General features: G+C 34.0%; 2 protein-coding genes across 3 annotated transcripts; one reads left to right on the top strand and one right to left on the bottom strand.

Moving 5' to 3' along the window:
- Positions 1 to 3308: 3308 nt before the first annotated feature.
- On the bottom strand, positions 3309 to 5285 carry PNKP (Polynucleotide kinase 3'-phosphatase). Its single transcript, XM_066406224.1, has 2 exons — positions 4231 to 5285; positions 3309 to 4057 (listed from the first exon to the last, which is right to left on the bottom strand). Exons 1-2 carry the CDS (start codon positions 5189 to 5191, stop codon positions 3456 to 3458), a joined length of 1563 nt encoding a protein of 520 aa, XP_066262321.1. The 5' UTR covers positions 5192 to 5285; the 3' UTR covers positions 3309 to 3455.
- Positions 5286 to 5835: 550 nt separating this feature from the next.
- LOC136419645 (uncharacterized) lies at positions 5836 to 14591 on the top strand. 2 transcript variants are annotated; one of them, XM_066406136.1, is made up of 9 exons: positions 5836 to 6236; positions 6511 to 6612; positions 6670 to 6906; positions 6963 to 7175; positions 7226 to 7367; positions 7426 to 7682; positions 10284 to 10580; positions 10657 to 12693; positions 13030 to 14591. In XM_066406136.1, the coding sequence occupies exons 1-9, from the start codon at positions 6049 to 6051 to the stop codon at positions 13580 to 13582; spliced, it is 4026 nt and encodes a 1341-aa protein (XP_066262233.1). In that variant the 5' UTR covers positions 5836 to 6048; the 3' UTR covers positions 13583 to 14591. The 2 variants fall into 2 exon arrangements, with proteins under 2 accessions (XP_066262233.1, XP_066262235.1); XM_066406138.1 differs by lacking the exon at positions 10284 to 10580.
- Positions 14592 to 14689: the final 98 nt, after the last annotated feature.

The raw sequence follows: 14689 nt of genomic DNA, 5'->3' as shown, positions 1-14689 counted from the left end.
TGGAAATTAATTCCCGACTCTGTTTCAATGACATTTTTCCAGGCATTAATATTGAATTTTTTTCACAAATTAAATTTGATTTCTTTTGAGTTTCAGGGTTCGCCTGCGTGCGCCTCTGCTTCGGGTGGAAATTAATTCCCGACTCTGTTTCAATGACATTTTTCCAGGCATTAATATTGAATTTTTTTCACAAATTAAATTTGATTTCTTTTGAGTTTCAGGGTTCGCCTGCGTGCGCCTCTGCTTCGGGTGGAAATTAATTCCCGACTCTGTTTCAATGACATTTTTCCAGGCATTAATATTGAATTTTTTTCACAAATTAAATTTGATTTCTTTTGAGTTTCAGGGTTCGCCTGCGTGCGCCTCTGCTTCGGGTGGAAATCAATTCCCGACTCTGTTTCAATGACATTTTTCCAGGCATTAATATTGAATTTTTTTCACAAATTAAATTTGATTTCTTTTGAGTTTCAGGGTTCGCCTGCGTGCGCCTCTGCTTCGGGTGGAAATTAATTCCCGACTCTGTTTCAATGACATTTTTCCAGGCATTAATATTGAATTTTTTTCACAAATTAAATTTGATTTCTTTTGAGTTTCAGGGTTCGCCTGCGTGCGCCTCTGCTTCGGGTGGAAATTAATTCCCGACTCTGTTTCAATGACATTTTTCCAGGCATTAATATTGAATTTTTTTCACAAATTAAATTTGATTTCTTTTGAGTTTCAGGGTTCGCCTGCGTGCGCCTCTGCTTCGGGTGGAAATTAATTCCCGACTCTGTTTCAATGACATTTTTCCAGGCATTAATATTGAATTTTTTTCACAAATTAAATTTGATTTCTTTTGAGTTTCAGGGTTCGCCTGCGTGCGCCTCTGCTTCGGGTGGAAATCAATTCCCGACTCTGTTTCAATGACATTTTTCCAGGCATTAATATTGAATTTTTTTCACAAATTAAATTTGATTTCTTTTGAGTTTCAGGGTTCGCCTGCGTGCGCCTCTGCTTCGGGTGGAAATTAATTCCCGACTCTGTTTCAATGACATTTTTCCAGGCATTAATATTGAATTTTTTTCACAAATTAAATTTGATTTCTTTTGAGTTTCAGGGTTCGCCTGCGTGCGCCTCTCTTTCAAGTCGAAACTAATTGGAAATTGTTTTGAAGATATTTTTTCGGTTTCCTAAAATTTAACACACCGAAACAATAAGTTAACACTGATGGTTTGGCTTTTTCTTAATTATAAATATATTCATATGTATATGTATACATATGTATATTAGTAATGAACGTGACGTATGAAATTCTAATTTTTGAAAAAGCCCTTGACTTCTTTTTCGATGAATTTCTATTTAAAACCAGAAATATTTTAACTCACTATAAATATATTTCATGAAACAAAGTGTTTGGAAGTCATCGTATTGTTATTATTCGACCTATGACTCGTATTTTTGCCAAAAGTAGGTTGTATAGTTTTTTGTGCATTTTCGTTCCTTTATTAATTCTTTGACGGTATTCCTAATAGGGAAATTTTTCTAAAAACTCGTAGGATACCTCGCTGATTTTATTCTTTTTTTGAGGCGTGTTAATCCCTCCATATAAAACAATATGTATAATTGAACTCGAAATTATAAAAGAAACACCTGATTTTGGTGAATTTTTGTTGCCGAATCCTAAATTTCCAATGCTGAGGAGACCCCCTTCCACATTATTTTTATTTTCGGAAAAGTCGCTCATTTTGATATCGATTTTTCATCACAAACAAATCGACACGCAGTTTTACGATATTACGTCATCCGAAAGTGACACTTTGAATTAAGAAGGTTTTGGAAACAAAAGAATAACACTTACGTTGCCAGTATTAATGGCGTCTTCTTGTCTTTTCCCATGTCGCTCGCGATAATATCCAAATTTTGACTGAAAGTGTGCAAAAAAATCAGAAAAATTTGCGTGGACTTGAAGATTAATTAAATAGAAAAGTATCGAGTGTTCGTATGGAATTGTGCTTGGTTGAAAACTGGTAAAAATCACACATTTAAAATTCGATTTTATTTGACAATGCCGGGAATATGATCTTGTTTGCGTTCGGATCTGCGAAGCTGTACGATTGTTGAGTAACATTAAAACGCCTGGAAAGAGCTCAAATGAATCGAAGTAAAAATTGCAGGGACTGAAAAGAAAAAAAGCCATAGGCGAATATGAGACCGGGCATTGCAGTTCGTACTGCATTGAAAATAAATAACTGAAGTCTTAATGAATGGCGAATGATAGTTTTTGTTAACAGGATTCCAAACGGATCATAATTCCAGAAGGTTTTTTTGTGATAAGTGATTGGTTTTTGATCATTGTATGTACCTAATTTGATCTCACTTAATTTTATTTTTATGTTGGTGATCAATCCATATGCTTTTCGTCCTGCCTCAAATATGTACACGCTGTAAATTATTTCGTTTAGACCGATGAGCTGTAGGCTTGCAAAAAGGCTGTAATGTTATTGGAATGTTTGGAGATCATCGCATCGTTGTGATTGTTTGTTCTATTACTCGTACCTTTACAAAAGACATTGTAAAGTTTTTTATACGTTTTGGTACCGTTAATGATTTTTAAATGATTTAGCTCAGTGGTGACACGACAAACAAGATATTCGAAATACGAAATAAACTATCGAGTTAGTTTGAATCGAAAATTGTTTGGCACAATCTTTTTTTGTTTCCGAGATACAGCATCACTTTGGTCTTTAATTTTTGCGATTTTTTTGGTGCCAAAAGTGACGATTCGAAATGAGCGCCTTTACAAGGCTCTGTGACCCTAACTGAGGTACCTACGGTCAATGTAGAACCCATATGAGTTCATTGAACTAATAAACGGCCCATCAAAAATTTCGAAAAATGTTAAAAGGGGAAGGGAGGAAGGTATCCATTTTTTGCCACCTTTCGGAATTTAAACTGCGACAACTTAGGCAGACGTGGACCAATTGCCTTAAAAAATAACTCAAATTAATTGTCTCGATGAGCTTTTTAAAATACTACAAACCGCGTGTCGATATCTTGTAAGTTTCCCACTTTTCAAATTTTGAACCGCGAAAACTCATACGTGAAGCCTTAAAAAACAGTTGAAATTAGCTTATGGCAGGAAATAAATTAAAGTCATTCGTACAGGGGGTAACAAAAATTCAAACTTTTATTTATGATTCACACGCTATTTTCAATATTTTCCACCCATTAAAAAATATCCCACTCATGTCAAAATACGCCGATTTATGTAGTAGCTCTTAGTTCCAAAATTAGGGAAAAATGGTTGAAACTATTTAGCAATTATTTCGAAAAAACGGTATTTAATTGAAAACTTTGGCAACGTTGGATATAGATAAGTTTGCCTAGAACGCTTGATTTTTAATATAGCGTTGAACAGTAATTTCAGAGACACCCTGTTATGTTAAACAAGAACTATAAACCAATATTTATTCCCATCATTCAAGCAAAAAAGTCTTATAAACCTTCTCCAAATCCTTATCAGTGAATTTTGATATAAAAGGAATTTTTAAAATTTGAGCATATCCCTCCTCATTTTCAGGCTCTTGGTAGTTTTTCCTATAACTAAAAATTACGATATCACTAACGATAGTGTGAGTATTATCTGTTAATTCCCTAAATTTGTTATTATGCCTCATTTGAGCTAAACTAGTGTCCATGATAAAGCATCGAACGTCCGCGTTAAACTTCTTGGCTGCCTGAATAAATCTTTGTCGAGATTCCTTGTCTCCATTGGTATTATCTATTACAACATTTTTGTTTTTTTTTAGATTCTCCTCCATTACTTGAACACATTTTTTCCATGAACCCAATAGATCTCTGCTGACATGAACATATCCTTTAGGCAAAAGCATCTCTTTTACAAAGAAGGTTTTGCCAGATCCTTGACCACCTACCATTAGAATTACATTTAATTTATCGTAAGTTAAATCTGGATATGTTAAATGAGAGGTGTCGAGTCTGGGGTCAAATTCAGGCATTTTGTATTTGGCTGGTTTCTGTTGCAAAAAGTATTCTTCTGGAGTGTAGAACTTGATTCCTGAAAAAAATATTAGGGAATGAAGATTTATTGCTATCTAGAGAATTAAGTGAAATTTGTACGTAAAATTTTTTGGATATGTGTTTTTAAAAACAGCAATACATACAACAATCTGGTATATTTAATCTCACTTGAATCTATGAATGTTATTATGATAGATAAAGATATCTTACCTATGTTCAATGCAAATAATCTATCAGCAGTGGAATGATCTTTTCCCTTTTTTGGAGCCCAATTTTTTTCCCTTCCAGCAGCATCCCCCACAAAAAAGGATTTCTCAAAGTCAATTTCAACCCCTTCATTTTTTCTTTGGACCAAAATGTTCCACATCCCTATTCTGGGTTTTCGATAATTCCCCTTACTGAGTGCAATAAACACTTGTATGGGTAAACCAAGACTCTTTAAAATATTCTCAATTTTTCTTTTGAAATCTTTGATTCTTGAGTGGTCACTGCCAACTCCACTTTGGTTCGTAAAAAACACAAGTTTATACCCTTGTTTGTTCAACTTGGAAAGTTGACTTTTAATATTTCCATAATGCAAAGTCCAGTCATCTGGATCTTTTGGGAACCTAGCTCCTGACTTGGTTCTTATAATTGTTCCATCAATATCAAAACTTGCAATTTTATTTCTTGCTTCACAGTCATTTGTGGTGAAGATTAGAAGTTCTTTATTGCCAATTTCTTCCCAAATGCCCATTGTGTTGGATGGTTGGTTTTGTCTAATAGTGTTATCATCGTTAGTATAATCAGCTTTTGGCTTTTTTGGAGGAGGTGTATTTGAACTTGAAGTGGCCTCTTTTGTTGTGAATACTACAGTTGGTGCAGGTTCAAAATTTACCTCAAATCTATGGTCACCTAAGCGCAGCTCGATCACATCTTTATGACCAATAGTATAAATACGATTTTTAGTGAGTGCAAGCCCATTGCAGCCTGATCTAAGTTTTCCGACAGATTTTAAAATAACCTTATATTCCTCCACATTGGAAGTACAAAGTATTTGTTCTCTAGACACGCTTAAATCTTTGATGTTAGTTTGTCTATTGCGGCCAATGATTACTGAAGCTAAATGAGGTAGTTCCAAAGTCTTTTTGGTACTTAAATTAGTAAGGAAACATCTGGGTGTTTTGTCCATTTTTCAGCATTTCTAAATTGAAAAAGGTGGAATTTGAAAGTTATTCACAAAGTTATTTATTGTTTGCATTAATTAATAATTTAAATTACATTTATAGCCGTTGCTGTTTTAAATAACATTTTTAGGTTATTTTCTCTCTTTATCGGATTGTTTTGGGAGACACTTTATTACATCTGTGTTTAATAGCATAAGATAGACAAAGAAAGCCAAATGACACAACCTGTAATAGGTTTGTTCTTTCTTGCTGAATTTTTTGTTCTATCCTGCACTTGTTGCATCAAAGCTTTTTTCTACATCACAAATTTGATTGAATTGGTTATGTTCATAATGCAATGTATTCAAATTTAGTGCAGTACTGTGATTAACTTGCTGCTATAGGTTTTAAGGAAGTCAATTCACAGGTAGTAAGGACATCAATATTGTCAACAATGTGCATAAATATCGAATTATTGATTCATTTTTATTTTTCGACTAATTTTTCTGAAAAGTCTGAATATATAGAAACATGTTCTTTGTGCCGCTGAAACATATGTGGCTGGTCTTGGCTTTATTTAAAATTAATATCATTGTTCCTAATTCTGAGTAAAACGAAAACGCTTTAAGTTGAGTTAAATTGACATTGACAGAAACTTTCGTCATTCATTTGACATGTTTTTTTGCATCTCTTGTTTATTTTACTTTATTATAAAATTCAGTGAAAAATAATATGAAAATCTTATTAAAAACTTTAAAATTAAGATAAAAATAAACTATACATATACAAATTGTTGTCGACAGCTTATAGTTGAAACTCTGTAAAAATTGCTTTACTTTTCTACCACTGAAATGTAGCATTTGACTGTGTACACTTCTTTAAAATGGAACCAGTACCAGGGCAAGTGCCACAATCAGGAATTTTACTGGATACGATCAAAACCGAAATTTTAAGTGAACCAGGTAACCCTAACTTTGATACCACAGGTGCTTTAATTCCTCATGTTAAAACTGAAGATGGGGAGCATGTATCTGATTCCTGCTCTTTTCCAAACCCAAATCATTTTACCAGGTAAGTGTAAACAGAATTTAAAGTTGTTGCCTTATTTCCAAGAATTTATGCATTTAAAAGCATACCACTATTCACTCTTAAACTAAAGGTGTTAGCATTTAAAGAAGTAATCTTTCTTTGAATTATTGGTCACGTTTCTCTTCTCCTAACTTATGGTTATTGTCTATTGCATTATTATAATACAATTTCTCACTTACCATAACCATAGACCATGCATAACTAAAATATCGACCAATTAAGATTTCAAAAATAACCATATGTTTGCATTTCATAGCCATTTAAATAATGGAAACACAGATATCATATCTGGAAGCTTACCAAATGGTTTTGAGATCAAAAGAGATCCAGATCTCCCTGAATTATCAGAACTTGAAAGGTAGGTGTTGAGATTGATAATGTTTTATTTTGTGCCTAAATTATAAAATATGTTCAGAAGTCCATTTGAGCTTTCAAATACTAGTGAAAGTGGTTCTAAAAGGTTCAGTTGCAAAGCTGCAGAATGCCCTTTTAAGACAGATAATTACCATTCTTTGAAGCAGCACCGGATATACCATCAAATATTCCATAAATTTAAAGGACATTTAAAGTGTAGTTACTGCTCTTTTTGTTGCAATAGCCAGACAACTCTAACTTGGCACTTATTTCAACATATTGAACTCCAAAATTGCCGGTAATATTTTTGCACTATCAAGAACTAACAAATAATTAATTTGCTTTTATTCCAAGGCAACAAACTTCTACTAAAGGCAGTAACTCTTCTTTTAAATGCCAGTACTGCTTCCTAAAATGTGATAGCCGCCGGGCTCTTAGTTTGCACTTAAAGCAGCACAAGAAGGCCACTGAAGTGAAGCTGCGAAGAAAGGCCTCTAAGAGTAAAGATTGGAAAACTAAGCTGAAGAAATATATCAGAAATTGTATTATGTATAACAGTAAATCCAAGTGAGTTTTTGTGGTGTTAATAGGTGTGATTTGGAGTTTATGTGTTGTAGAAAAAAATTTTTTCAATGTCCAAAATGCCCATTTAGGGGCAGCAAAGAGAGGCGCATTTGCTTCACAATACACATTGTGCAGCACATGATGCGTTCAGGCAATAAATGCCCATTTTGTACATATAAAGGAGTCATTTTAGGGGTATGTTAAGGGTAATTTTTCTCTTAAATCCAATGTTTAAATGATTTTTTTTATATAGATAAAATCACATGAATTAGTTCATTTAAGGAAAAAACCTAAGTTGAGATGTTGCATATGTTGTAATAGAATCAGGGAAGAAGCTGATTTAATAAAGCACCTCAAGGATTCTCATAGTATTAATATAGACAGACTTAAAGTTGTTTTGGACCGAAGAATTGATCAATTTCCTTCCAAAAGAGGTGATCAAACATACAATAATGGAGCAAATGACCTAGCAGTAATGCATATGATTGATAATACAAAAGATCATATTAAGTAAGTTTTCAAACTTTATTAATGAAATGATGCAGCTGAATTATTTGAGCCACAACATTGGCTTAATACCAGGTATTGAACGTAGTGGGGTTTAGCTTTTGACAGTTGTGTAAATATCATAATTTGTTAATCTTTCGCGTGATTTGCAGTAATAATGTCAGATAGCAATAGTTTTTACAATCAACTACCTTTGTGCATTCATCTTGTTGGCTGAAAATGTGTACCAAGAAGAATAACCTTCAATTTTTGACAGCAGTAGTACAACTTTGAATTTTTCATTTCTCTATACATATTTTCATCTCATCATCAGTTGCAATCAAAGAAATAATCGCAAAACAAATGTATAGCTGAGCTGAAAATGAGATATCGCTATGGTAGTAAATTTGTTTCTTTTTCGCCTTAGGAATTAAATACAGTAGACACTCGATACCGTGAACAAAATAAAACAACGCACGTTCACGTTAGCGATTTATTTATGTAATCGGGGGTTAATCTAAATAGAGTGGAAAACAGATTATTGGGTGACAAAAAAGTCTGAAATTTTAGTTTGCTTCTTAGGATTTGTAATTTTTTGCGCAAGGGCTGTTTTTCTTAGTCTTTTTAAAACTATGAGGTCTGTGAAATCCACACCACTATATTCTGCCCACTGGATTGCAGTATTTAATGCAGTTATAGCGCTGTCCAGTGACACTTTACTTGACATTTCTTGAAAATTCTTGACTACATGAACTTCACATTCTTCTTGGTTGTTTTCACATTCTTTGTCAGCATCATTCCATTCCAATACATCAGTTTCCTTGAATGTGGCCTACAAATATACATAAATTACATATGTAATAACAGATTTAAATTGTAAAGATAAATCCCCTACTTGTGGTGCTAGTGTATTTAGAAGATCACAGGATTTGGAGATTAAGCCTGCCTTATCATCGTCCCATCGACGTTTTAAAACAGAAAGAGGTAATTCATCATCGTCATCCTCGGACATTTCAGTGTTCCCTAAAATATTTCTCCAACATTTTGCAATAACTTGTGAATCGAGTCGATTCCATGCAGCCGTTAAATTGACAACAGCTTCCTTAATAGTCAAGTTTTTCAATGTATCAGTTATGTTTGAATTACTTGCTATAACATCGGCAAGAAGGCTATTCCTGTAATATAATTTTGTAAGCCTAATAACATTTTGATCCATAGGTTGGATAAGCGGCGTAACGTTAGGTGGAAGAAACATTGTTACTGTCTGTCCATCTTCGCTCTTTAATTCTTCTTCGTTTGAATGAGATGGCGCGTTATCTAGCAGAAGTAAGGCTTTTATCGGGAGCCCTTTATTTGACAAAAAACGTGTAACCTGTAAAGGAATACGTAAATTTATGCTACGATTTCAAGAAAAATACACAACAAAATTTACCTGAGGTACAAAGGAATGATGGAACCATTTTTTAAAAATCCACACACAGCAGTCATCCACGCTGTCTTGGAGTGTTCATAATCAAGAGGGCAAGTAAAGTTTTTAAATGACCTTGGATCGGCAGCCTTACCGATAACTAATGGTTTTACTTTATGTCTTCCAGTAGCATTTGTGCAAACTAGTAATGTTATTCGTTGTTTTTCAGTCTTTCGTCCCGGCGCTGTTTTTTCTGCAGATGAAACAAATGTTTTGTCCGGTAGAAGTTTCCAGTATAAGCCCGTTTCGTCAGCATTATAAAGTTGATCTAATGTAATTCCAAGTTTTTGCATTTTATTTTTTAACTGCTTTTTGAAAGGGTCAATAAGTTCCGGTTGGGAAGAAAGTTTTTCCCCGGAAATTTTTAAAAACCGAATTCCAAATCTTTTTTTAAACCTCTGTAGCCATCCCTCACTAGCCGTAAATTCCTTATTAGTTTCCTTTATTTCAGAATGTATGGATTTGGCTTTTTGCTTTATCATTTCTCCGCTTACAACAAAATTTTTATTTCGTTGATTTAGAAACCATTTGTATAGCTGTTTTTCCATTTGTGGTAATCCAGACCCTTCAAGTGTTTTTCTTTTACTTGATCCAACATATGTATCTGTTATTACTCTTAAAATGGTTTCTTTTCTTTGCTTTATTTTGCAAATCGTAGATTTAGCTATATTGTATTTTCTGGATAAATTTGAAACACTTGCACCTTTACTTAGCTCCTGAATTACAAGAGATTTTTCGTGGAGAGTTAAACACTTTAGTTTTTTTAGCGACATTACATATAACAACACGTATTCACTAAACCTTTCGACAACCATTCAAAAGCAACAGGCAAATATTGCAATGCAAAAAATGAAACTACAAAGTAAAACTGGGGAAATATCGGGCACGACCTGGGGTCGGGCAACCCCGTATTGAGCACGACTGCCAGGGAATCCTCAGAAGTAGTTCCCCCGGTAACGAAAATCATTTGTTCACGTTATACGGTGGTTAATGTGATAGAAAGATGATTCGCGTTATCCGGAGGTTTCCGTTATCCGATGTTCATAGTATCGAGTGTTTATTGTAACTGTTTTTGACGTCGTTTCCGCGTATATTCTGCTTCCCAAAGTCTAGTGACCTAAATGAATTACTGATGAATTTCTAAATAATTGTTTAAGGCCGTATTTTGAAGAGATTGAAACAGTTTCAATCGAAGCAATCCCTAAACGACTGCTCAGTAATTTTTCCCGACTTCCAATACTCTCCGAGGAACGAATACTTGACATATCAGTTGATCAAAGCATTAATAATAACAATAAAATTCTTAATGAAACAATGGAAGTTGATGATGAAAAAGACTCTGATGAAATGCTCGCCGTTGTTTACAAAGATGGCATTAGTGAGATTTTAAATAATGCACATGAAGGTCCAGATCTCAGGAATAATGCGAATTATTCAATTTATAATAATCCGAAGTGAGTATTGGAGTTCCAAATATGATTGAGAAAATATTAAATTAACGTAAAGACGATATTATTGTTTCAATTTCAGATCGGTCAGCACTAATTTACAGCCGTTTTTTCGAAGCTCTACAGACGAAGGCGATGATAGCAAAGACTCAGTCAAAGCTGTTATTTTTAAAAATGAATTTTACGCTACTTTGGGTGAACATGGTTTCACGCATTTAGCTGTTCAACCTGAAATAGACGTTCCTCAAATAAATTCCATTACAGGAACTCCATCAAAAGAATGTAATAAAGACAACTTTGATTGTGTGCAACTAAATTCTCCATCGGAAAGTCAGAAGGATCTTGTTAAATTCAACAAAAATCTAGCAAATAGACATAACCAACTTGGTCTTCCAAGTTTTACTGTAACAATAACAACGAGTAACACTGACAAAGACGTAATTAAAAATGCTGTTGTGACGGAGATTTTACGGACGTTGGAGCTTTCTAACATGCAACTAAAACAGCAGTTCAAGGGCGATGATAAGCGAGAGGAAAGTGACTTTAATCATGCTGAAAATTGCGAAGAAGTTGCCGAATCAAATATGGAAGTTGATAATTCTGATACGCAATTAAAATCGCAGGTGAACGGCGATAAAACGCTAGAGAAAAGTGACTTTAATCATGCAGAAAATTGCAATAAAATTGATGAATTAAATATGGATATTGATCATTTTAATGGGCAAATAAAGCCGCCGTTAGAGAGCGATGAAACGCTGACGAACAGTGATTTTAATCGTTCGGAAAATTACGGAAAAGTTGAAGCATCAAATATGGAAATTGTTAATTACCTTAATACGCAATTAGAGCCGCAGTTAACAGGCAATAATCAACTTGTGGAAAGTAACTTTAATATTGCAGAAAATTGCAAGAAAGATGAAGATTCTATTTTGGAAGCTGATGATCGAGATAATACAGAAACTGAACCAGTTGGTGGTAGGGTAATTTATGAAACTGGAGAAAGTAGTCTTATTTTACCACCTCAAGAAATTTGTCATTCAAAAGATTCTTTAGTTTCACAAGGAATGGAACTGAACCTGAATAATTCAAATATGCAGAAACAGAGTAATGATATGGTGACCTTAAATGAAGCTGCAAAATACCTCAACAGACTAAATTTGAAAGCTGAAGAGAACACTCCGCCATCAAATGGATCAAAAATAAATCTACTACCTGTAGAAGGGCTTCAAAATGGTTTGAACACCGAAAATGATATTTTCAAAAATAACCAAAAGGTAAAAAAGAAAGAGACAGACTTTTCAACGAAAATTGTTAAGGAGGAGATATCTTTAAGTGCTCCAAGCACTGAAATAATAGGTAAAGGAACTGTGACTAAAATCTGTGACAAGAAAGAGAAAAGTAAAGATAAAATTGAAAGGAAAAATTACTCCAATATTGAGGAAGAACAAGCCAGTTGTACCGGACCTTGTCACAATGTTTTAATACTTCAAGATATGCAGAGTTCACAAGGATTCACTAAGGATATTTCTGATAAAGCTGAGGAGGAAACTGGTTATTTAAGTAGCGAAAAAATAGAAGTCCATAAAACTTCAAATCCACCAGAAAACCATAACAAACTAACTGAAGAATTTACCCTCAATTACACATCAAAAAACGGGTCGTCAAATTCAGAAATTTCCTCTCAACTTTCATCAAACACAGAAGAATTCTCTAACCAAATAAATGTGCCTTCATCAACCAATAATTATCCAGAATCATCCGTAAATACTCTAGACATAGCAGATCTCTCATCAGCAAATCTAGAAGCTCTAGAAGAGATTCATTGCCAGGAAGTTCTCTTAGAAAATGGAGAATGTGTTTATCTAGTTTGCATTAATGGTGATCAAGATATTCAAGCGCAGAATCAGATTGAGGTTGAAAACTCTTCAGAAGTTGTTCTTGATGTGGACGATATTGGTGCTACGTATGAGATAGTGCAAGAAGACTGTGGGGGCAATGATGTTATAGGGGAGATTGTTGTCAGTGAGAATGGGGATATTTTGAAGGGTGACGCTGAAGTTTTGAATGATAGGGAGGTGAGGGATGTTGAGATCAACCAGACTTCCTGTGGAAATGAAAGGTAAGTTGTGGTATTTGGGGTTTTAGGTTAATTTCATTTTTGGCATAAAAAAGATATATATAAATGAGTTTTGCTCTTTACAAATTCCACAATTGGTTTGACATTTGTGTAAATTTAATTAAGGTCAGTGATGTTCCAGAAGTATGGAAATTTAAAGTAAGTTGAGGGTTTTTTTAAGTGTTTGAAAATTTACAATCTTGCAATAAATGTTGTATATCACTGAATTTGGTAATTTTTGATTATTACATTGGCGTTTCAGATATGTAATAATCATCAATAGTTTGACAACATGGATCACTAATTCTTCTTACCTTCATGTGATATATTTTCTATCAGCACCATTTCTACAAATCCTACGGAACAACCGTCAGCGAGTGAAATACCTGATGCTCAACCTGCTTCGCTTCCGGTCCAAAACACCACAGAAATGACTACTGTTGAAACGATAAATACCAACCATACATCTGAAGACAATAATAACACCTCTGCGCGCTTGGAAGCACACCCATCCCCCAGCAACCACACCTCGACACCCTTGGAATCACCGTCATCTCCCAGCAACACAATTCTCCGTTGTCAGTATTGCCCCACAAAGTTCCTCGAACAAAGACTCCTTAAAGCTCATTACAGCCTTCACTCGGCTAAGAAAGGAATCATTTGTCCGCTTTGCACATACCGGACTAGTAAAACTCTCATTTTGAAGCATTTACTGTGCCACGCTGGTAGTGCGGGAAGTGACTATTTGTGTCCTTTGTGCGACACCAAGAAACGCACTAAGGTGAACATGCATGACCATTTGAAAGTGACCCATTCGAGGGACATTTTTAAAGCTCATATTGCTGTTTGTAGGATGAAGCGGAGTATAATGCAGTGCAATGGGTGTTGTTAGTGCCTCTAAAATGTAAGTTTATTACCTTTTTTTAGCGGAAATTTAAGTTTTTTATTTTGAGCGGTGAGCTTCTAATTAAGGGTTGAGTTACTGAAGCAATTGCAATTTTAATAGAAGGGTGACTTCCATTGCGTCTGATTGGTGCAGATTCTGGAATATATCAATTACATAGGGATCATTATGGGTTATTCCTGACTAAAGCAAACGGACTAGACCTCTGGAATTTTAAAATTAATTTGATATAATTTGTTAACCACATTTCTGCATACAGTGCAGATTGTGGAATGGTAAAATAATTTAATACATGATTCTAGGGATCTTATTTGACACTCTTTAATAATTATTTGATTTTGTTAACGTATTAAATCATATTACATCTAACAATAAAATAAAATGCAATATATTATTAATATCTAATAGATATTCCTGCAGTCAAACCGTTTTAGTTCATTAGAACCATTTGCAGTAATGTCCCGTGTATTGGGTTGGGGGAGCAATGCACCGACAGTGACACATTGCTTTTAGTTGCCATTTTGATTTTGACAGATCATTCAATACGTACACCGAAAACATGTCACTACTAATAATGACATTCTGTTCGTGAGTATGCGCTCTATCAGTCATTTTGACAGTCTACTGGTATATTGCTGCTTACGAAGAAAGGTAGTTTAACATATTTTGAGGTTCATCAAAAAAAAAAGTTCTCATCTGTCATTTTGATATTGTGCAACTTCATGTTAATCATTAACAGTAAAAATTATTATATGAAACCTATTATTATTGTTTTAAGAATTAAATGCTGCGTACTGAAATGTATATAAATTATATTAATTATATTTCATAGGGTTTATTTTCTATATTCAATGGGAACTATTGTAAAGCCAAATGTTATTATAAGATTTTTTATAGAATTGCAGTTTTCATACGCCTGCTTTTGAGCAATGGGTAGTTTTGTAAAAAGCTGATATTTTTTTGCAATAAATCGAAAGACCATTTTACTTACCTACGAACATTTACAGTGTAGTGGTTAATATAATAAAATAAAAAGCATTATTTTAGATTTATTACTATTTTAATATTAAGTAGAAAAAACGCTTGTAGCTACTA

Source organism: Euwallacea similis, chromosome 3 (assembly GCF_039881205.1).
Source record: "Euwallacea similis isolate ESF13 chromosome 3, ESF131.1, whole genome shotgun sequence".
Classification (NCBI taxonomy): Eukaryota; Metazoa; Arthropoda; class Insecta; order Coleoptera; family Curculionidae; genus Euwallacea; species Euwallacea similis.
Note: the sequence above shows the minus strand (reverse complement) of the source record. Positions and strands in the feature narration are given on the sequence as shown.